Source organism: Drosophila takahashii, chromosome 2L (genome assembly GCF_030179915.1).
Source record: "Drosophila takahashii strain IR98-3 E-12201 chromosome 2L, DtakHiC1v2, whole genome shotgun sequence".
In the NCBI taxonomy this organism is placed as follows: Eukaryota; Metazoa; Arthropoda; class Insecta; order Diptera; family Drosophilidae; genus Drosophila; species Drosophila takahashii.
The window spans coordinates 11,249,776-11,271,246 of NC_091678.1; the positions used below are offsets into that span (position 1 = coordinate 11,249,776).

Genomic DNA, 21,471 nt, shown 5'->3' on the forward strand with positions numbered 1-21,471 from the left:
ACAGATAGCAACAAAATGGGACCTGTTTTCACAGCACCGCACACAACATCATTAAAAATTAATTCACGCTCGATGTCCTGCGCCTGCTAAAAAATAAAGGGAGAGCAAGTAGAGTAAAGTGAAGTGCAGTCCGACAGTAAGTGCACTGAAAAAACATGTATCACCCTTAATACGAAATTAATTTTTACAAAATTATTTGTCTTAATTTAATTTTAAAAAGTTTTTGGCTTTTTCTTACATTTTTTGGATCGATTATTGAAAAAAAAACCATAGTACAATGACAGTGACAATAAGTTTGTATTTTCATCAATACTGATTTCAGGAATTTTGATTTTAGATTTATTTAAGAGCTGTATTAAACTGAAAATTATTGATCAAGAAATTTCAACTTTCCTAATATCCTTTCTATTTCACATTCGATTTCGCAGTGGATGAAAGGGGAACTGTGCTAGGCAACAACAGCAATCGAGTGCACACGTTTTGCGGTCGCCGTGCACTTTATAATGTTGTCCTGCCCGGCAAAAAGGATCCTCCCCTTCCTCTCCCCCACTCCGACCACGACCAGGACCAACGGCGGGTCCTGGCCCATTTCGTTTCGTGATGACTTAATGAGCATAATAAGCTCAACGCCGAAATTACCTTTTTAAATGAACATGATGCTGCCCGTCTGCCACCCAAAACAGTCTAGTTTTAGGTGTGCGGAAAACAATCCAACACCCACTCACACACACACGCAGACACACAAATGGATAGCCTCACAGGACGAAAGGGACACACAGGTGGGTAGTGCGCCAAATGGGGATTAAAAGTAGCATAGACAAGCGGTTACATATTCAAATTAAGATTTTAATGTTCACACAAAAGGCGGCCATGCCAAAATAACCATTTTAAATGTATACATCTGTGGGTGGGTCCTGGCAAAATGAGTGTGTATGTGTGCGGATGGGTGTGCTTTAAAGGATGCCAAAGAAATGCAAATGCAAATTAATTAGTTCGCCGTTTGATTGAGCTACAGTTAAGTAGCTTACCGAAATCGTTTGTCTCGATAAGGTTTTTGGAATGGATAATGGCGCTGTTAATGGCATAGACACACAATAATAGCATTGGTTAGATAATTCCCAGCTCAATCCCTATTATGGAACGAACACATATGCATACGCAGAGAAAATTGATTTTAAACTGATGTACTTATTGTATCAGAATGGAAATGCCACTGGCTTAAATTTGATGTTATTCAGTACATGGATAACCATTGAATCTGTATAATTGGCTACAAAACCTTGTGCGATATTGAATAAATAAATCTTTTTAGTGAGAGTTGCAAGATTATAAAGCGTTTCACGAATTTGAAAATTAAAAACTCTTAAGTTGATTTTCTTATTCGAAAGAAGTGTCCTTTTAGGAAACTATATTTTCAAAAAATATTGAATTATAAAAGCATGTTTATATAAATACCTACATTATTTCAATATTTTAAAAATACACCTCCATTAAACTCCTTGCAACTCGTTCTTTAATTTAACTTTTAAAGAATATTTACACCTTCTGACAAAGTAAAATATTATTTTAAGTTTAAAGCCACTGAAGTGCAACAAATCTTTGGAGGTCTTAAAAGCACTCACAATTTTAAATTGGAAGTAAGAATCGTCCAGGCGTCGACCGAATAATCTTTAGCCATCCTCACTGCGTATACGCTACGTCAACCACACACACTTTGCAGCACCATAATCAAATTAAAGCATAATTTTTTACGACGTCATAGTCATAAATATGAACGATGAGAAATTGTGCCCAAAACATGGATCGTAAACGGACGACTGGGAGGAGGGGTATGAAGGATGCAGGTCCTTGCAAGTGATTTCGCATTTCCGCTAAGCGGCTGGGCAAGAAAAATAAAATTAAATGCATAAATCATTTCGGCGATGCTTTAAAATTGAATACGCATTCGTCAGCAATAAATCGCCGAGGCCAAAGGACACGGCTGCTGTAGTTCAGTGGCCCATTTTGAATCCAGGATCTCTTGGCTTCGAGCTCGGTCACATATGCGCTTTTGCGCCTTTGGGGAAATTGCTACAATTCGTTTCATATTTCATGTGGCTTCGGTTTTGGGTTTTGGCTTCCGCTTCTGTTTGTGGACGCGAACTCTCCTCCATGAGTTATTATTGGCAAGCGCGGATACCCGAAGAGCCAGCGGAGCTGGAATTGCTTGCAGCTCATTTGCATATTGAATGCAATGGAAAATGCTGCCTTATTTATGGCTAACTTTTTGGCTGAGCACAATTAGCCCGCTATTGCTGGCCATACAAATAAGGCATACTTTTGTGGGAAAGTCAGGTTATATCAATTAAAGTACCTTGTGAGATTTATAAAACCAAATGAGTCACCTTTTCAATAGGTGTATCCCCAGATCGATTTATTTGGGTAGTAAAGATTAAAAGTGTTCGATGTCTAAGTAAATAATTGTGATTAAAGAATTTTCTGACATTCCGCACTCAAATGTTCTTGATAGAAATTATGAAAACAATCTGATATTTTCTAACAATTTACTGGATTTTATCTCATACTATCCCATTCATAAGAGGCCAGCTTTTCTTATTGATTAAAGTAATTACCACCTGTAAATATTTTTTCATTAGGTGCTTATACTGATAGTGCTCACAAAAACAGCAAAAATTTCTTGATAAGAAAAATTCAGGTGCAGTCCTTATACTCTTTGTATTGCCTCATCCTCAAGATAAGAATAAGTTAAAAAGTTTATGTCGTGAATGGTTTTACAACGCGTTCCATTGTAATGATTTGGTCACGGTAATATACATCAAGTTTTTATGTACTTTCCCGCAACCATTCAATAAAAAAGTTATATGACTTTTTCGAAGAAAGTCGTCGGCCTTAAAATAATCTTAATTACTTTTAATCGGCAATTGAAATTGAAGGCATCTGCATTACGGTCAATACTTGATAATGGGAATTAGCTCATTATTAATTTTGATTCCATCAGTTAAGAGCTAATTAAAAATTGATGGTCATGTGGATTTGCAGTAGTTATTTCAAGCTTTTGAAGAACTTTTTTAAGTTTGCTGAAAATTAATTTTAAAACGTAAAATTATAGTAATTTTATTTCCGGCACCATCTGCATAACACTGCAGCGATCACCGAACTTGTGCCTTTTGCAATCTCATTTTGCCATGTAAAATGCCTTTGGAAAATTTGTCGCTGCTCCTTGGTGTATGGTAATTTTCCCCAAAACATGCTCGCACACCGCTCCCGAGGTCTTTTTTTAATTTCGGATGAAACAATGCGCAAGGGAAGACATTGCAGGATATTCGGGTGGAAGAGGGCAAACCGTGTCGTCGAAACGAACGAGAATCGAATTTATGGTCTAACAAGCGCTGTCAAAATGTGAGAATTGAGTGCCTCCGCCGAGGTCCTCGGTACTCCTGGCTTCCGTTCCCTTGGCCCAGCTGCTCCCCAGACATTTGCATCTCGCATATAAATCGCATTAGCAGCACGCAATTACTAGACCTCCGCACATGGGCGCACGAACTGCGGTTTCGGAGCTCTGGAACCCGAAACACTGCTAGTTCTTGCCCCCCGATAAGAAATTATCAGAGACAATGTCATAAAGGAATATTACTTTAATTTACGTTTCTTTAAAAATAGTACAGACCGCAGTGACAATGACAGCGTAGATCAATAAAACCGATCTAATCGCTTCAGTCGGTGCCCGAAAAAAATATATATATATCACATTTGACTAGGTACACAGTCTACCCGATTCTGGATCACAGCAGAATGGGGCACTTGTACATAATGTTAATCTTATCAATATCCTTGGAGCTGAGACCCACGCGCTGTCCAATTGTCGCACTGGCATCCAGGGGCACTATTGTATCCTCGCCGTTCACGGAGAAGGCTCCGGGACGATAGTGCAGACAGCTGTCGTAGTCGTAGCCCATTTCGAAGTCGGTCACCACGTTGTCGGCATACTTCTGGAAATTGAACTCCTTGCCGGGCACAATGTTGTCATAGACCACGTTTATGTAGCCATCCCGAATGGCCGAGCTCTGCTGGTGATAAAAGCCCAGGGCGTGCATAAACTCATGCAGGATGGTTCCCGGCCGGAAGCATCCTTCGCCCAGCGGGTAGATCTCCAGATTCATCTCCTGTGGCCTTCCTTGGTAGCCCACTGCCGTGTAGCAACCTCCCGACTTGGCCGTAACCGTCAGATAGGCCGCATCCTCGTCGGTGGCCTCCCTGAATCTCAAACAGGTGTTCTGCTCCAGGGTCGAGATGCCGCTTTCGATGGCCCTCTTGTGCGCCGCATCGAAGTCCTCCGATATCCTGTAGACCACCACATTGCCGGGCCATCTCTTTTCCGTATTGATAAGTCCATTGCGGGCCATGGGAGCTCCGGGCTCCAGATTCCTCTGCTGCTCCTCCGTCAGCATCATGTCGCCCTCCACAAAGCCAGCCGCCTCCTCCGGATCATAGACACCTGCTGGCAGGGGTTTGCCAGAGTTAAGCACCACTTGCAGCAGCAGAAGGTATATTATTCCAAGCCGCGACATCTTGCCAGTTGGGTTCCTCGAACTACACTAGTAAAGTGGCCAGGGCGAACGGCCAAATAAATATAAAGCTCTCTCGACGGCTGACCATACATTTCCGATTAGATACAAACGGGCAAAAACCTATTTCGCAAAATGATAGTGACAATCAAAACGCCCAATTAGATCAAGGTTTATGGCATGTCACCTTTCCGTGAGCCAGGCGCCCTGGTGAAAACCTTCCATTAGTCATGTAAGTTTACGATAAATATCTCTAACATACGTCATGATTTGTCTTTTGGATTGTCGCAATTAACAGCGAGTGATAGCGAATTATATGTATAAACCCCAAAATTCAAGTGGCGCAGTGATTGGATTCTCAAGTGCGGACGAAAATACCAAAAACAAATATATAATTAAAACCTCTGCTCCCCCGAATATGAGTAATTCCTTTAAAATCGTCAATTGATAACGGCCCAACAACCACGACACGCGTAATCGTTCTGCCAAATACAAGTGTTCGTTGGCTTGTCTATTAGGTGCTCAAATTCCAGGTCTTATCGCTGCACAGGGTTCTCTTCGATTCTACAACCCGGGGACTACGTGATAAGCCATTCAAGGCGATAAATACAGCAATCATAAGTTCTTAACTGAGTTCTCTAGAGAAAATATAACTGAAAAGAGAAAATTGAATTAAGAGTATTCTATGCTAACTTGCTACTCTCAAAATAGGGAACAGTATTTTATAAAAATTTGTTTTAATTAAATGTTAAAAATATATGTTTAGCATGATTAGCGACAAAATATAATTTAATAAATTGAAAATACGTTTTTTGTGGCTATAAAAAATGTTGGAACGAAAATATAATTCCACGAATAAAGTTTGTTGAGTTTAAGCATAAGAACAGTTTAATAACATTTTAAATCGAAATATCGTATGTTGCCTAGACATAACCGGGGCACTTGTACATTTTGTTCAGCTTCCGAATATCCTTTTCGCTCATGTAGAGTCGCTGACCCATATTCGTGGCCCCTTCCTTCAAGGGCTCAATTGTGGGCAGACCGTTTTTGGAAAACGCCTTGGGAATATAGTGCATGACACTTTCGTAGTCGTAGCCCTCACCAAAGTCGTGCCACGAGGTAGATTTGTCCTCGTTAACGAAATTAATTTTGTACTCCGGATTAATATTTTCCCACTTGATGCGAACGTACTCGTTCCGATTGCTTGCCACATGCTGATGCTCGAATCCTAGGACGTGGAGGAGTTCGTGTATTATGGAACCGATACGAAAGCAACCCTCTCCGAGCGGATAAATTTGTAGGTTCACTATTTGCACCCGATTCCTGAAGCCCAAATAAACGGAATTACAGCCCGCTCCTTTCGAAGTAATGACGAGCGCCTTGGAACGTTCTTCTGCGGTGGCTGGCTTGAAAACAACACACGACTTTGCCTCTATGATGGAAATGGCCCTAAGGATTTCCCGACGATGTGCTTCGCCTTTGATGATTTGGTCAGAGGAACTATATAAACAAATATATATATCATACATACCAAAGTCGTTATCCTCGATTACATACTGCACAATGCCGTTCGGCCAGTGAAAAATCGCGTTGCTTATTCCGTTTCGGGATCGAAAGGGCACACCTATGATGTCTCCTTGAAAATATTCCGACTGCAGTTCCGGATCTGTGGCAGGCTTACCAAAAACTTCGCGATCGAACAGGAAGATTAGAGCCAATGCCAGGGAAAACATGTTGAAGCCGATAACCAAACTGCACTGAATAGCTAACCGTAGTAGTGGGGATTATAGACTCATTAGCCCATGCCCGATATAATATACCATGATAATATATTGAAATATTTATTGTACCAGGCAATAATGCATAACAAATGCATTGAAAAAGCTTTGGTGCCTACTATTAGTTGATTTAAATTAATGCTGAAAAGTACAACTTTAACTAATTCACAGCACAAATGTTTGCATACTTTTAGATGTATACCGAAATATTTTACCATATTGTCTTACCTTATGAATATTTCATTGCCTTTGCAATTGAACGAAGGTTCTGGGACTTAAATTCAAAACTCTTGCAATAATTATTGCATTATAATTATAATAAAAGCGTTTTTATTTTTAAAAACTCCTTCTACTTATTACACCTGCCTGGGGCACTTGTACATGACATTCAGCTTGTTAATATCGGACTGGGTCATTTGCAGTCGCTGTCCCATTAGCTCCTCGGCTCCCTCCTGCAGCGGCACAATGGTCATCTCGCCGTTCTTAGAGAACGCATACGCCGTGTAGTGCAGCACACTGGAGTAGTCGTAGGGTTCGCCGTAGTCCTCGACGGTTTCGTTATCGTACTTGTTGAAGTTGCCCTCGGTGCCCTCGGTAATGTTCTCCTCAGCGATGCGAACGTATTCATCGCGATTCCATGTGCTCTGCTGGTGGTAGAAACCCAGGGCGTGGAGGAACTCATGGACAATTGTGCCCAGACGGAAACAGCCCGTGTCCAGGGCATAATTCTGCAGATTCAGCTGCTGCACTCGGTTGAGATGGCCCACATATGAGTAACATCCTCCCGCCTCCGAGGTTACGTTCACGTAATATGCCTGATCAGTGGTGGCCTCCTTGAAAACCAAGCAAGAACTTTGCTCAATTATGCGAATGCCTCGCAGAATGTGGTCACGATGTTCGGCATCTGAATTGAAAATATGAAATATTTTTTACGGAATTTACTAACTTTTCTAAAGTCCTCACCAATATCGCGATTGATGTGGTAATAGACAATGCGATTGGGCCATCTGTAGGCTTCATTGCGAAGTCCATTCCTTCCCTGCGGACTGGGAACCATGTCGCCCTCAATATAGCCAGCTGTCAGCTCAGGATCGGTTTCAATCCTTGGCTGGTTAGAAGGAGCAGCCCAGCAGCAGCTGGCCAGGAATAGAACCACTAAAGTCAGGGACCAGGTCTTCATGTTGATGGCTCCACGGTCGGCACGTTACTGTTTAGGGCGCCAATTATGAGGTGACAAAGCGGTATAGTTTGCCAATGGATAATTTATGGTATTTGCCATAGTTAAGCTTTTATGGCCAGCTAAATTGACCAATGGTCAGCGCTAAGATGGTATCTAATCGGTTGAGGTTGCCTGCATAATATACGTCGGCATACGTAATCTAAAGTCAGCCAGCATTTCAGGAATTCCCGCTGCCAGCAAGATAAGATCTACATCCATTTTTAATAGATGATGTTGCGATGAGGAAGCAATTCGTTCGTTAACCCTATATTCCTTAAAGTATTAATAGAATTGTAAAATGTCATTTACTTTCCATCATTCAGAGAAAAATGTACTCCGTTCCTTAATTTAACTTCATTTACATAAAATTGGTCTTGCAACAACTTTACATCCCCAAGCTGTCTTTTACATTTGTTTTCGATACGAAAATAACAAAGACTAACCGGCCATGACCTGTCCCGTTGCGTCATCTTTCAGGATTCCCAATCTCAATCAGCATAACAATGCCTTACCACCCCAAATTAAAGAAAATCACTGACAAAATTAATCTGAAGGCAAGTGACAGCGACGAACATTCGCCTAATTGCATTTGTCAACACAATAAACAGATTATATTTCGCACGACAAGAAGGTGGCAATAATAAAATGAAATTTATCATCATTAAGTTGCGAAAACCGGTAGAAAATTCTGAATGGGGGTACGATAAAAAATATTCACTCCTTAACGGTGGGGCATTTGTACATGGCGTTCAGCTTTTTTATATCAGTTTCACTCAGTTCCAGTCGCTGGCCAATGACATCCTCCTTGCCCTCCTCCAAAGCCACTATGGTCCTCTCGCCGTTTTTTGAAAATGCATAGGGACCGTAATGCATTACGCTGCCATAGTCGTATTTCTCGCCAAAATCGTTGACTGTCTCTTGGGTATATTTATCGAAATTGAACTCCATGCCCTCGGTGATATTCTCCTCCACAATTTGCACATACTCATCCCGATCGGCTGCACTTTGCTGGTGGAAAAATCCCAGGGCATGCAGGAACTCGTGAACAATCGTATAGAGTCGGAAGCATCCGACTCCTATCTCATTATTCTGAAGATTCAGTTGTTGCACTCGATTTAGATAGCCGATGTAAGAGAAACAACCACCCTCTTCGGAGGTCACATTCACATAATACTTTTGATCGGTGGTGGCCTCCTTGAAGGTCAGGCACGAAATCGATTCAATTTTGTGAATGGCGCTAACAATGTGGTTCCGGTGCTCTTCATCTGTTAAAAAATAATTACAATTTATTTAAGTGTTTCATAGGATTTTTATTACTCACCTATGTAGCTATTTATATGATAGTAGATGATGCGGTTAGGCCACCGATATGTCTCATTGCGCCAAATATTTCTCAGCGATCCACTGGGCACCATATCACCCTCGATATACCCAGCTGTTAGCTCCGGATCCGTTTCAATTCGCTCAGATGGGGCTGCCAAACAGCCGCTGATCAGAACTAAAATCAGAAATAAAGAACTGTAATAATACATGTTAATTGTTAAACACCTCATTCAATACTGTCTAGCCAATTTAATGCACGAGCGCTAATCAAGCCCGTTATTAACGTTAATCTTTCGAATTTATGATTTTTAAATTAGTAGTGCCGATTTGAAGTGCTATCTAATCGTTGGGCTAGTCTGAATGATCGGCAGCTAACAAAGGGTTCTTATCTAAGGTTAATTTGTAAGGAAATTTATAAATGTGCTTGTGATAAATAGCATATTTTTGGGGTGAAACTATTAAAGAAATAAAATATTATGACATTTTTAATATGTTTGTAATATGTAAATGAATGCAGAAATTAAGATTCCGTAGGTGACTTGGTAGTTATTAGCTTTTACGGAGAAAATGTATTTTTGAACTGTATTTTGAAATGCAATCAAGAGGAATAATCTTACTGCATTGTTTTCAAAACGAATAAAAACCTCTCGCTCTTGAGAGTTTAAAGTCAGTTCAAAAATGCTTTTCCAGCTACTCACTTTGCTCTTCACCATTGGTTCTCTGGGCCATGCTCGACCTCCCCTTGAAATTCTGGAGGACGACATTGTACTCATCCCAGAACAGCAGGAGTTTTTTGAGGGAAGCCCACAAACTCGTATTGCAAGATCCTGGGCACAGTACTATTGGAAGGAAAGCACATTGGTCTATAGCTTTGGCGAGGGATTATGTAAGTAGAAATTGTTTAAATATATTATAGAACATTTTATTTTACCCCCGTCATAAATAGCTACCTCGGACATAGATCGTGTTGAAAGTGCCATGTCTGAAATATCATCTCAAACCTGTGTAAGATTTCGCCGGACAGCAGACCGTCTTGAGCCACAAGTGATAATTCAAAGGCAAGGTCCTGGTTGTAAATCCTCAGTGGGATATTTGGGTCGAGCAAACCAAACTCTCAATTTGGCCAAAGGCTGCATGTCCAGTAAAATCATTCAGCATGAACTACTTCACGCTTTGTCCTTCTATCACACCCAAAGCGATCCGCAAAGGGATAGCTATGTAGAGATCCATATGGAAAACATTAAGTCTGGTCATGAACACAACTTCAAGAAACTTCTGCCCAATGGAGTGAGTGATTTTGGCCTGGGCTACGATTACGATAGCATCATGCACTATGGTCCATTAGCATTTTCGAAGAACGGAAAACCTACAATTGTTCCTCTCAAAGCGGATGCAAAAATTGGACAGGCCACTCAGCTGAGTCCGATTGATGTGGAAACTCTAAAGCGGATGTACTGCTAATGGTTAAATATTCAGATAAGAGACTAGTAAATAATTATAAGCAATCAATTTAATTTAAATTAAAATCTATTAAATTGTATTTTATTTATTTTTTTTACCTTGGAAAATGCATCCTCAAATCAAATTGTACTTGCTTGTTAGCTAGAGATAAAAAAGCCTTTCCAATTGTGTTAATTTCATACACATAGCCAGACTACATCCTCTCTCAAAGTAATCGCAACATTTGCAATTCTAACGAGTTGTTGCACTTGACAGGAAACTAGAGTCTCCCCCCAGCCGAAAAACCTCTACCACAGACCGGTTAATCTGCAAAACAAAAAGCCCCGGCCAGCGTAGAGGAAGTGTTTGCCTTTGCCGGCAACTAAAAATTGAATATTTAGTGGTCGTAATTAAAAATTAGCGCGCCAGGCAACTAACCATGCGACGACCGAGCACCCCGCACCCAAAGTCCGAGTCCTTCCGTATTCCGTATAATCCCAGGACCAACTATCTGCGTAGAACGTCCCGTATTCTCGGCCCTCCATCTCCCTCTCCCCCTCCCCCTCCCCATCACACAAGGACTCGCATTTACATACATATATTTGGTTTTTTAATGGCACAAATTGTACTAAAGCCAAAGCTTCTCCAGAGCTACCTGCCCACAAAACGGAAGTCGTAAACATTTAATTTATGCAAGCAGTGCATTTGCTTTTTTAGTTGCGACTAAAGATGGGCCAACGTCATCCAGTACGGAATAGGTGGTTTAGCTCTTGTGTTGCTTCTGCTTTTATCAGCTTTTTAAGTGGGTTGCTCTGGCGACAAGGCATTTAAAATGTATACTTACCTTTGGAATTAATTTTGGGAGAGTGGTTGAATTTAATAAGACTTTACTTGAATAGAAACCTAATGAATCAGCTCTCAAAATTTAAGTTTTTAATACAATTTTTAATCTGTATTTAGATTTTTTATACGGTCAAATGAAATTTATGATCCTCATCACATTTTGTTTCTGATCTCTACTATTTTACTTGTTTGTATAAAAGTTAAATTCCTTATAAAAAATCATAAGAAAACCTAACTATTCCCTGCTCTTTAAACCCAAACTCAATTAAATCAGTTTTTTATCAAATTTCGTCCTTGCCCAGCAACCCAACGCGATTATCACGCTCTCAAGTCATAATGTCTTGGGAATTTCCTGCTTTTTATTTTGAGAAAATATTGCCGGCATAATAAAGAGAATTTAATGGGTTAAGGCGGCCACTAGGACGCCTGGCCATCAAGTTTTCGCCAAGAGCAGTAAAAAAGTCAGCTGGCTGGCGGCCCGCTTTCTTTTCGCTTTCTTTTCCATGGCTCTTTGTGCTGTGTATGGTGTGTTGGTCCCTCGCTCTTCTTATGATCGTTCTAATTTTATGACATTCTATTTTCATGCATAGCAAACGAGACGCATGTGTGGGTGGTTGCGGGTGTTTTTGGGGGATATTATAAGGGGCTTTCAGGGGGTGGTCCTGGGGTGGGGCGCGTGCAGCCATAGCCATTTCATAGTCAGACATGAATGCTGCGCTTTGTTGCCCTGCTACGCCTTTGTTTGTATTGCCCTCAGGGGTAAAGTTTTTAGGATAATAACTTCCTGCGACTTTACGAGCCAAGGCAAAAGCCAAAAACCCACCAGCAGCAGCGGCAACTAAAGGGAAATGAGAATACTTAAGCAGAGTACACTGCAATTAAGGTTGTCGGTATTTAATGAGCATTCATTTACCAAATTATGTGCTAAAGACTTTAAACTTTTTCTCTCTTTTATAATTAAACTCAATTTTATATTTTTAAATGGAAAACATTGATTTAAAATGCTATGAGATGTAAACATTAATGGTTTAAATAATATATTAAATGATAAAAACATTTTAAATAATTAATTAACTCGAGCATAATTTAACAGCTTTAAATGGATGAGATGATCTTTTAAAATATTCAAGTAACGTTTTAGATACCTTCTTTTGTTGCCAAAAAGTCTCGCAGTGCAACAGAGGAACTGCATATGAACAACGTGGTGGAGGCAAGCCCTGAAAAATATCTCAAGACCTCCACTTAAAGCAGCCAGCGAGTAAAAGCAAAAGCAAATGCCAACACATCAGCGGTGCTAAGGGGAGAAGGGCTGGCAGACCGCAGAAACTTTTGACGCTGTCGACAGGCATGAAAAGCTGAGAAATAGTCCTGCCAAGATAACGTTTTAATAGCCAGATCAAAATATTTTTAAAAAGCGTACAATAATATTAATATCAATAAATTTTGTTTATTTAAATAAACTAAACTAAACTAATTTAATACCTATTATAATATCTTACAACATAGTGGCCTCAAAGCACCAGCTCATGTGTGGCTTAACAAGCTTAATACAAGCAAACTGAAATTATAACATGTTATAAATAAATATTTAACAATTATTTTGTAGTAATACTACTTGCTAAAAAAATATAGTATCTTATCCTTTATTATATTTTTTATTTAAGAAAAATTCTCAGTCTATGGCGATCAACACTGTTGAGAAATAAGGCGGAATAAAATGGGATGTTTTGGGATGAGGGATGCGGTGGCATATTAAAGACAGACAGCTGTAGTAGGAGCACCGTCGTGGCTGTGGGCATAATCTCAGACATAATTACACACACAACTCACAGGACCTGGCCAAAGGAATGCCAGGACTCGGAGCCTGGTTCTGATTCTGGGCCGGAGACTGACAAATGCAGTCACACATGAATGGGCTTTCTTCGGGGCTTTTTCTAGGTTGTTTTTACTTTTAACGGGGCCAGGGGAAAGTTGACTTAAAGGTGAAAATGCCACACCTGAGGACTTTTCTCGGGAGGGCAAACTTTTAAAGTGCATTTAAAATTAATTAAGCATACGACGTGTTGCCAGCTCAAAAAGTATTGCATGACTGGTACTGGAATAAAAGCGAATCCTTGCTGCTTTATCTGGCAATTAACAAGTTTCCTCCTTTTTCCTTTTTGCTGTAATTGATTTAAGGCCTTCGAATCAAAGTTGAATCCCTGCGATGGCGAAATGGTGAAATCCCTTTCCTACTTCATTCGCATGCTGTTGCTTCATGCGCGGCTTGAAAAGTTTAGACACAATATCGCTAATGATAATTACAAGCTAAAAACTTTTTCTGCATTCCCTTTGGCCCTCTATACATTTGTGCATTTGCCTTGAGCTTCAGTTGGCAACACAAGCATAAATATAAAATTTTCAGTGGTTAGCACAAAAGTTCAGCAAAGCCAGAGGGAGCGATAAGGGATTGTGGATGCATAAACGGGATATTTTAGCCCCCTAAATTCGTATTTTTCCCAGACTCCGTCAGTTCTAATTAAGCGCCATTATTGCGACTAGCAGTCAATGCATATTAAGATATCAGACATCCCGTCTTGGAAATCATGGGATAACTTCAGGTTTTTTATAAATCACTTTTATAAATTAAATTTATAAGAAAAGTAATTTTTGTCTAGGTTCTAAAATAAATTTGTGCAATATATTTTGACAATTTATAATTCAAATATATTTTTTGTTTATTTAAAACAACAAAATAAGTGCCGTCTAAAAATGAAATACAAAATGCCCTTAGTTAAGTAATAGTTTCTTAATGGGGGTGCAAAAAAAACCCTTTTCCAACCTTCAGTTCAGTACAAATAGACTCATTAGACCTTGAAAGCAGGTCGAGAGCCAGCCCACAAGCCCAGTCGAACAACATGGCGCTAATGAAGTACAAATTGGCTAATGGGGCGGGTCGAAGCCTGAAATCGACGGCGATGGAGACGTCGACAGGGTCTAATTATCAATGAGCGGGACACGCCTGTCGAAGTTCAACTTCCTCTTATGAGGGAGTTATGGGCGGAAGATGGAGACAGGACAGCCTAAGCTCGGAGCGAGCGAGATGCATGGGCTTTTTATGTGAAAACTTTTGTGCATTTTCATGGCGAAACTTTAATGGATTAATTTACCAAAATGTTCGTGCCAGAGGAAATTGAAACATAGTGGGTGGCGGAGCAGGGCAGAGTCTGCTCCGAAGTTGAAGATTTATGGCTTACGGCATAGACGACGCCATCCAACCCCGGCTTAGTGGCCGCTGATCATTTCCAGAGATGGCAAAACATGGAAAGCTGCAAATTTATATTATTTTTTTCCAGTCTCTTTGCGTTTGGTTTGCTTGCGATATTCTAATTTCATTACCCACCATCAGTGGCAAAAGTTTTATTAACTTTTGGCAAGTTTTTGCTGCACAGAAATCATGAATATTTTATTGCATATTTTCAGGCCACTCACACACACACATTTTCTTCCTCACATGCACACATTTTTCCCAAACACAGACAGGGAAAGAGAGTAAAAGAAGCGAAAGTCAATGATGCGTGTGAGCCAGCGCCTTTTATCAATTTAATTTAATTAAAATTAATTCCCCAATAATTGACTTTTAATATGCAATCATTTGTATCAACGGACTAGAGTCGCAGAAGGAGGCAGCATTCTGCTGTGCGGCATTAAAAAAATGTGAATTATTTAATTGCTCATTTGTCGACGCTGCATCGAGGTGAGAAATGTGAAGTACGAGAAGGATGCCTGCAGTATCTGTAAAAAATGGTGATAATCGAATGATTTGGGGCGTGCTTTTTACTCACTTTCAATCCAGCCTGCAGACTAACGCGAAAATATTTCAGTCCTGTCACATAAAAGGGTTTGCTATTCATTTCGATGGCTAAATTGATAAGTTTAAGCAACCGCAGGTTTTCCTGCGGATTTGTAGAGTACTGTAGGATTTGTTCCCAGTGGGTTAGGTAATACATGGAGCTAAGTGAATCTGTCTATATTAAGAGCAAAAATAATTGGAACCATTAAAAATAATCTACACGTATCAATAATCGCTTACAGTAAATGCCAAGTTTGAACCAAGCTGGCCTAAAGAAAGCAGTTCAACTGTTTTGGCCCCAAACCAAATTGCGTAAATGTAATTTGACATGGGATTCTGTTAAAAAAATATTTAATATAAAAATTATTTTTTAAATTAAATAATTTTAATTTGCTCACCGTATAAGCCTTAAATGAGAGAGCGCACAAAAGACCAGCGGCGAAGGCAAACATGATAAAAACCCGCACAGTGTACTGGGCCTCCAACTGCTGGCAAAAATGATTTAGGGCCACATTTTTTCTAAGAGTTTTCACAATTAGTTTCTTCAGATGTTCGGCCATATGAGGACGTTCCCTGGCAGCCAAAATCTCTTGAATAGCCAACTCCAAGTCCCGTTTGAGCAACAGATAACTACCATTGAGATGAACAATTAATTCACACAGCAAACTAGTCTCCCCAAACATCATGGAGTCGATGATAATCCCCACCCACACATTACTCAACAGCAGTGGCACAAACAAATGCAAGGGATCCGAGTCAAAGGGAAAGACCATGGAGTATAGAAAGTCCTTACTTTGGTTAATGATCGAAAATACAGGAGCGATGAGGTAAAGAGAAATAACTGCTCCATACATGGCGGAAACCAATCTATTTATCAGCATTTGTCCATCGACTTTGCGAAACATTTCGGGCTCCTTTCGCGGATCAATATAGATATTGGCGTAGAATACTTGAAGAAACTTCTGAAGGCTCTCGAAGTGCAGGAGGATATGAGCACTTCGGAATTGAGCTTCCACCAAGATCAAATAGGTTGGCATGCCGGTGAGGAAGTCGTCCAAGTTCCCATTTCTAGCTTCGATACGCAGATATCTTAGTTCCGCATCGTTGTGCTGCATAAAGATCAGGCAGCCCAGAACAGCCATAACCTTGTCCAGATATCGACCCCACTTTCCAGTGCTCGGATCCAAGGGCCAGAATATGTGATTCAGGCGAAACACAGCCAAGGGCCAGGCCAACTTCACTTTCTGACCATCAGCAAAACGGGGCACGTAGCGAACCATAATGTCAAAGTCAAGACTGTTGAATGACGACGGCTCTCCTCCGACTTATATATATGCACCCGGGATTAGACGGGAGCACAGACGATGACAGTTTCTCAACTTTTAAATGAACGCTCCCATGCGTGCAATGGCTCAATTAAGTTATTATCCTCCAGTCCCTAGCCAAACGGAAACATTTGAAAGTTTCACATTAATATTGCCTCATTTACGATGTAATGGCTTGTCCTCAAATAATTGAGACAACTTTTTCAGGACCACGACGGGGGAATTGGCCCTTATTAGGGGTTATTAAACGCAGGTAATGATGTAAACAGGGGTAAACAATGAATTTAAATGTTGGAAAACATTTTAAATTATTGTTACCCAAAAAAATTAGATAAATATTTGTTCATACAATTTTAATTTCTACAAATCACAATTATTTGAACCAAATAATTCATATCCTCATCATGTACAATGCATTTTTGAACAACTGCAGGAATTATTTAAAAAGACGTAGATATTGTTTACTTAGAATAAGAAAATGTTTCATTGAACTATCAGACTTTTATTTTTTTTAATTTCTGTACGTATATTCACTGTAATCCCTAAATTAGGCCCATTTCATTTTGTTGGTCTTCAAAATTATTTTAAGTAACATTAGTTTAAATCAAACATTTCATATTAAATAAGTAAATATTTCACTGTACTAAAGAGTATACATATACCTTTGTTTTCATATTACAAAAAACTTTTTTTTCATTGCAAGTAATTTTTTTGTTGACAAATTCCTTTTATAACGAATCAAATTTTATTTATTTGCCCATCTTTAATTAGCATTAATCATTGATTAAAAGTGATTGCTTATAATATTTGAACAAGCACTGGCTTTGTAATTTAAATTAAACAAAAAAAACCGACAAGTACCAGAATAAATAACCGTATTAATTACTAACCTGGCGTAAATATTTGTCATTTAAAGCATTGTTAATGTGTGACATATTTTTGCACTTTCTGTAAAGCCAACATTTGCACAGTCATGAACTCCCCCGTCTGGCATCTGGGGCATGAAAAACTCACTTAACAAATTCATAAAAATCAATTAATTCAAACGCGCAACTTTCGCACGCTTTTGCAGCTTTCCCAGCTTTTCCGGATTACTCCCAGCGATGCCATTTGTCCCGGTCCGCCTGCATCCGCTGCGGTCTGCACTGGAGATAGTGGCGGCAACAGTTTGTGTTATGAATATTTTAAGAGGCAGCCGTCTGTCTCTCCCTTGTCTAACCGAATAGAAAAACGACAATAAGGCAGCAGGGCCAAAAGCAGCGGGTTGAGGGCGAAATATAAAGGACACCAACGGCGTAGAAACTGCAGTTTGCTCGCCACATTCATCTTAATTTCCTGTCACGACAATGACAACGAGGTTCGTTGGCTTGGTGGTTCAGTGGGTTGCCTTCGTGGGCAGTACTTGTCAGTGCTGCCATTTTGTCCTCTTTCCGGACAGATCTGTCCTTTTTTTAACGGCTTTATCCGGAAAAAATTTCAAACATCCCCTATCCGGAAATCTATCCTTTTTTCAAAAAAAAGGTTTTGAGTGTTATTTTTGCTAGTCGAAAGTGTATAAACCTGTTTTTATATGCTAAAATGCCTTTTTAACCATCATTCTTACAGTTCGGCACTTACAAAATAATTCTTTTTACAAATTATCAAAGAGACGTAAAGCAGTCAATGGATTTTCTTTATAGTACGATTTTTTCTGTAGCAAAAAAAGAGGAAAGCACTTTTAAAATTTCTTAATTTTTACTCTCTGCTTTATTGTCAGAAAAAAAATTCAGATTTGAACGACTATTTTTCGGGTTTGACGCAGATATTTAATTTTTTTGTATTACGAATATAGTTACTTGAAATGCATTAATTACACTATTCAGCATCAAAAATTAACCTCGATGAATGCTATATTTTTGGATTCGTTACGAATTCCCAAGTTTAAAAGATAAAGGGTGTATCTTTTAAAAAACTTTAACATCGAATCAAACCATGCATCCATTTGCCTCTGAGAGCTCCGCAAAGTTGGCCAATTTCAGCATTTTTCGAACTTTGAGGTCCTTTTGCTAAGAATCCTTGCGTCGGGAAACTTTTTGGAAAACGCAGTTTAACTTGGGAATGCGTAACGAATCCAAAAATATAGCATCCATCGAGGTAAATTTAAAAAGCACTAAAAATGCTGCACAGTGTTATTATAATAATTTTAGATTATTACGTATACGCACAAAAATTTACCATGGTAAAATGATCAAACAAAGAAGGTTGTGAGTCGGGCGCAGTAGATCATTACATAATTAAATTTTATTTAAAATCCATTTATATTAAGTAAATATATAACCCATTGGTAAAAACAGAAAAATGTAGGCACATTTACTTTTGTCCTTTTTTTTGTCCTTTTCTTAAATTTTTTGTCCTTTTTTTTCCTGTTTTTTGTGGCTTATCTGTCCTGTTTTTCAAGCTGAGTGATGGCAGCACTGGTACTTGTGCACTGTCCACTGAAAGTCCTGAATCCTGACCAACCAGCCAAGTGTTCGTCTAGCCAAGCGGCTGACCGAAGTCCAGAAAACAACAAGAGCCCCACACATTTCACTGCCATTTTGTATGCACTTTGCCGGCAAGGCTACAATGTATTGTTTATGAAGTTTGCCGAGGCCTGCCGACTTAATGCCAAAGTTTTCGAATGAGCTAAGGTGAGAGTCATGCATCATAAAAGTCATCGGGGGAATTTATCTTATAAATTTAAATTACCAACGTCCATTGTCTGGTATTTCTCTTGACAAAAGGTCAGGACTGTCTAAATAATATTAAAATCATTTTGCAAATACTTAGAAATTTACAAAAAAAAAGGCACCTAACAGCAAAATTTTTTTAATAAAATATTTAAATAAATATTTTTGAATGTTTTAAAAAACTATCCAAATATTATCTTAAAATAACTTAAGTATTTTTTAAAAGATTTGTTATATTGTGGTATGGTATAGAGCCACACCAGTTCGGCTTTTTAGAGGACCTCCTTTTGTCTTTCTCGATCCCAGTGTTCCGCTCATTTTTTTCGTGTTGAGCGCTTTTTAAGCCTTTGTAGCGGCTGTTGCTTTGGCTCTAGCCTTGGCATCTGTATCTGTTACTGTGTCTGTAGCCGAGCCTGAAACTGTGCCGGCTTTGTAGCCCATAGATGGAATTGCTGGGCATCCTGGCGAATCCTTGTAGTTGTTGTGCGTGGCACTGGCAATGCCAAATGCCGTCAAAAAGCAAAGGGCCAGAAGCGTTTCTCTTTCGCCCGGGCGTTTCGCATAAACTAGGGTGGTGGTGGCACGCCCCCTTTCGCCATATCCCTTCCCATCGTCCTTTGTCCGCCGTTTCGGCCACTTCCACCACCCAACTCTTTTGCTCGATGTTATCGCGTGCCACAGGATATTGCACTCTAAGCCAGTAGATGGCGTCATGTAAAGCTGGACAACATCCGATTAAAACTTTACGATGTGCGTGTGTCCGCCAGTTATACCACACCCCCTATATCTCCGCCCATGGTTTTTGTGTCTCTGTCTGGGCATGAGCATGGAGGGGGGGGGGGGCGGGGTGCGGAAGGGCGGGAAGGGGTGTGAGACGTCCCGTTGGTCAGCAAGTGGATAAATTCTCATTTACTGCTCTTTTAAGCATGCTGTTTTTGTCGCTTCTTCTTATCCCTGCTTTGCTAGTTATATTTGTTATGAAGCTATTGGGGAAACTATGACTTTAAACAAGTATATTGTGCAGTCTATGAAGATTTAATTAATAAAAAATATTAGCTAAATAATATTTAATTACTTATAAAGTTTAAATTCAAGACGCCTTTATATTATAAATATTTTAAAGTTAATAAAGTTTATAATATAAACAAAAGTTATTTATAAATAAAACAGATAGGATAACTTACTGGTGTAACAAATAAAACCTAAATAAAATATTATTTTTCACAACATTTTTCTTTTTAACCTGATAAAACTAATTTTACAAAACATTTAAAAATGTTTTTAGAAAATAAGTACTGCAAATAAACTATCTTTTTCTCGCAATTTGTTTGCTTAACCAATCTGATATCCTTCCATTGAAAATAAACCCCTCAAATCAATCTGTAAACGATTCGCTGACCCAAGCTGAATTTTCGATCGAATCAGTTGCAGGTCATTAGGTCGTTTCCCCAAAGAGCTGAGGTATCACTTAGTCCACCCCCTGTCGCCCAATGTCCGCTGTCGTTCAGTTTCAGCGTGTAAATTGTCCACTCGTTATGCGGGAGGTGGTGGTCCTGCCACAATGGGGTGGTATGGGATGGGGTTAAGGACGAAGGACGAGGGGCCAGGGGCGTCTGAGTGGCAGGGTAATAGCGCGGCATGTTAAACTGACCGCAAGCATTGTTTATCATTAAGTGCGGCCCATGGCCAGAAAGAGTGGGCCCTGGGATCGGGATCCGGCCAGTTCCTGGGTCAGCATGTGTCACATGACATATGTGCAACTGCAATGCACTGAGTGCCAGTGCTCCTCGTTCTCAGCCTGGACTCAATATTTTCTTTTTTCCCTTATTTTTTTTGCTTGCCCAAACATGTGTATTGCGGCTGCCTTGGGTTAATGGAGTCGTTAGTTAGGACCACTAAAAACCAAATGAAAAGCTCAACTTTAAGCGCTCCAACATTAAATAAAGGAAATAAAATAAACTTAAAAGTTTATTTTTTTAGCCATTTTCGGCAAGCAATTCGGCCCACCATCCTTTTGCAGCGAGTGCATGCAAAACTTTTGTAATTAGGAAGCAATGTCGGTCATTAGTGCGGGAAATGTTGGCCAGGGGCGGTGGTTGAGGAGGGGCAGTGGCTGGATGGCTGGGGCAAGGGAATGGCCACAAAAAGGCGCCAGCAGTCAAAACAACAATGCAAATGTTCAGCGGGGAAAAACTCTCCAATTTTTCTTCCACATGGAGGAAGATGGAATGCACTTCCAGATAATTAGGGAATTTTTAAGGACTAAGATAGTAACGCAAACTATTTCTCAGATGCATAAAAAATTAAAAGATAAATATATTTAACTTAAAAAATAGAAACAAATTTGTATTGTTAATAGTAACAATTTTTAACCCTTAAAGGTTGTATAACGTATTAGTTAAAAGACTAAAAATTTATTTATTTAAATTAATTAGCAT

General features: G+C 39.6%; 6 protein-coding genes across 6 annotated transcripts; 1 reads left to right on the top strand and 5 right to left on the bottom strand.

Moving 5' to 3' along the window:
* Window positions 1-3,620: 3,620 nt before the first annotated feature.
* On the bottom strand, window positions 3,621-5,139 carry LOC108061246 (seminal metalloprotease 1). Its single transcript, XM_017147336.3, has one exon. The coding sequence runs from the start codon at window positions 4,566-4,568 to the stop codon at window positions 3,783-3,785; it is 786 nt and encodes a 261-aa protein (XP_017002825.2). The 5' UTR covers window positions 4,569-5,139; the 3' UTR covers window positions 3,621-3,782.
* Window positions 5,140-5,283: 144 nt separating this feature from the next.
* Window positions 5,284-6,326, bottom strand: Semp1 (Seminal metalloprotease-1). Its single transcript, XM_017147351.3, has 2 exons — window positions 6,097-6,326; window positions 5,284-6,042 (listed from the first exon to the last, which is right to left on the bottom strand). Exons 1-2 carry the CDS (start codon window positions 6,296-6,298, stop codon window positions 5,489-5,491), a joined length of 756 nt encoding a protein of 251 aa, XP_017002840.2. The 5' UTR covers window positions 6,299-6,326; the 3' UTR covers window positions 5,284-5,488.
* A 330-nt stretch (window positions 6,327-6,656) lies between these two features.
* On the bottom strand, window positions 6,657-7,545 carry LOC108061244 (seminal metalloprotease 1). The gene is made up of 2 exons (XM_017147334.2): window positions 7,307-7,545; window positions 6,657-7,247 (listed from the first exon to the last, which is right to left on the bottom strand). Exons 1-2 carry the CDS (start codon window positions 7,521-7,523, stop codon window positions 6,700-6,702), a joined length of 765 nt encoding a protein of 254 aa, XP_017002823.2. The 5' UTR covers window positions 7,524-7,545; the 3' UTR covers window positions 6,657-6,699.
* A 568-nt stretch (window positions 7,546-8,113) lies between these two features.
* On the bottom strand, window positions 8,114-9,117 carry LOC108061242 (seminal metalloprotease 1). The gene is made up of 2 exons (XM_017147333.3): window positions 8,884-9,117; window positions 8,114-8,827 (listed from the first exon to the last, which is right to left on the bottom strand). The coding sequence occupies exons 1-2, from the start codon at window positions 9,113-9,115 to the stop codon at window positions 8,277-8,279; spliced, it is 783 nt and encodes a 260-aa protein (XP_017002822.3). The 5' UTR covers window positions 9,116-9,117; the 3' UTR covers window positions 8,114-8,276.
* A 446-nt stretch (window positions 9,118-9,563) lies between these two features.
* LOC108061268 (zinc metalloproteinase nas-14) lies at window positions 9,564-10,381 on the top strand. Its single transcript, XM_017147356.3, has 2 exons — window positions 9,564-9,771; window positions 9,832-10,381. The coding sequence occupies exons 1-2, from the start codon at window positions 9,564-9,566 to the stop codon at window positions 10,344-10,346; spliced, it is 723 nt and encodes a 240-aa protein (XP_017002845.2). The 3' UTR covers window positions 10,347-10,381.
* Window positions 10,382-14,873: 4,492 nt separating this feature from the next.
* Window positions 14,874-16,280, bottom strand: Or35a (Odorant receptor 35a). Its single transcript, XM_017147362.2, has 4 exons — window positions 15,399-16,280; window positions 15,241-15,336; window positions 14,993-15,175; window positions 14,874-14,942 (listed from the first exon to the last, which is right to left on the bottom strand). Exons 1-4 carry the CDS (start codon window positions 16,278-16,280, stop codon window positions 14,874-14,876), a joined length of 1,230 nt encoding a protein of 409 aa, XP_017002851.2.
* Window positions 16,281-21,471: the final 5,191 nt, after the last annotated feature.

What these genes read in the sequence shown, in the direction of transcription:
- Semp1 (XM_017147351.3), bottom strand. Translation starts at nt 6,298, where the DNA reads ATGTTTTCCCTGGCATTGGCTCTAATCTTCCTGTTCGATCGCGAAGTT. An exon ending in AATCGAGGATAACGACTTTG is followed by an intron (nt 6,043 to 6,096) that starts GTATGTATGATA and finishes AAATCATCAAAG; the next exon opens with GCGAAGCACATCGTCGGGAA.
- Or35a (XM_017147362.2), bottom strand. Translation starts at nt 16,280, where the DNA reads ATGGTTCGCTACGTGCCCCGTTTTGCTGATGGTCAGAAAGTGAAGTTG. An exon ending in GTTCAAACTTGGCATTTACT is followed by an intron (nt 15,176 to 15,240) that starts GTAAGCGATTAT and finishes CTCTTAATATAG; the next exon opens with ACAGATTCACTTAGCTCCAT. An exon ending in GTCTGCAGGCTGGATTGAAA is followed by an intron (nt 14,943 to 14,992) that starts GTGAGTAAAAAG and finishes CATTTTTTACAG; the next exon opens with ATACTGCAGGCATCCTTCTC.
- LOC108061244 (XM_017147334.2), bottom strand. Translation starts at nt 7,523, where the DNA reads ATGAAGACCTGGTCCCTGACTTTAGTGGTTCTATTCCTGGCCAGCTGC. An exon ending in CCACATCAATCGCGATATTG is followed by an intron (nt 7,248 to 7,306) that starts GTGAGGACTTTA and finishes TTTTCAATTCAG; the next exon opens with ATGCCGAACATCGTGACCAC.
- LOC108061246 (XM_017147336.3), bottom strand. Translation starts at nt 4,568, where the DNA reads ATGTCGCGGCTTGGAATAATATACCTTCTGCTGCTGCAAGTGGTGCTT.
- LOC108061242 (XM_017147333.3), bottom strand. Translation starts at nt 9,115, where the DNA reads ATGAGGTGTTTAACAATTAACATGTATTATTACAGTTCTTTATTTCTG. An exon ending in TCATATAAATAGCTACATAG is followed by an intron (nt 8,828 to 8,883) that starts GTGAGTAATAAA and finishes ATTTTTTAACAG; the next exon opens with ATGAAGAGCACCGGAACCAC.
- LOC108061268 (XM_017147356.3), top strand. Translation starts at nt 9,564, where the DNA reads ATGCTTTTCCAGCTACTCACTTTGCTCTTCACCATTGGTTCTCTGGGC. An exon ending in TAGCTTTGGCGAGGGATTAT is followed by an intron (nt 9,772 to 9,831) that starts GTAAGTAGAAAT and finishes CGTCATAAATAG; the next exon opens with CTACCTCGGACATAGATCGT.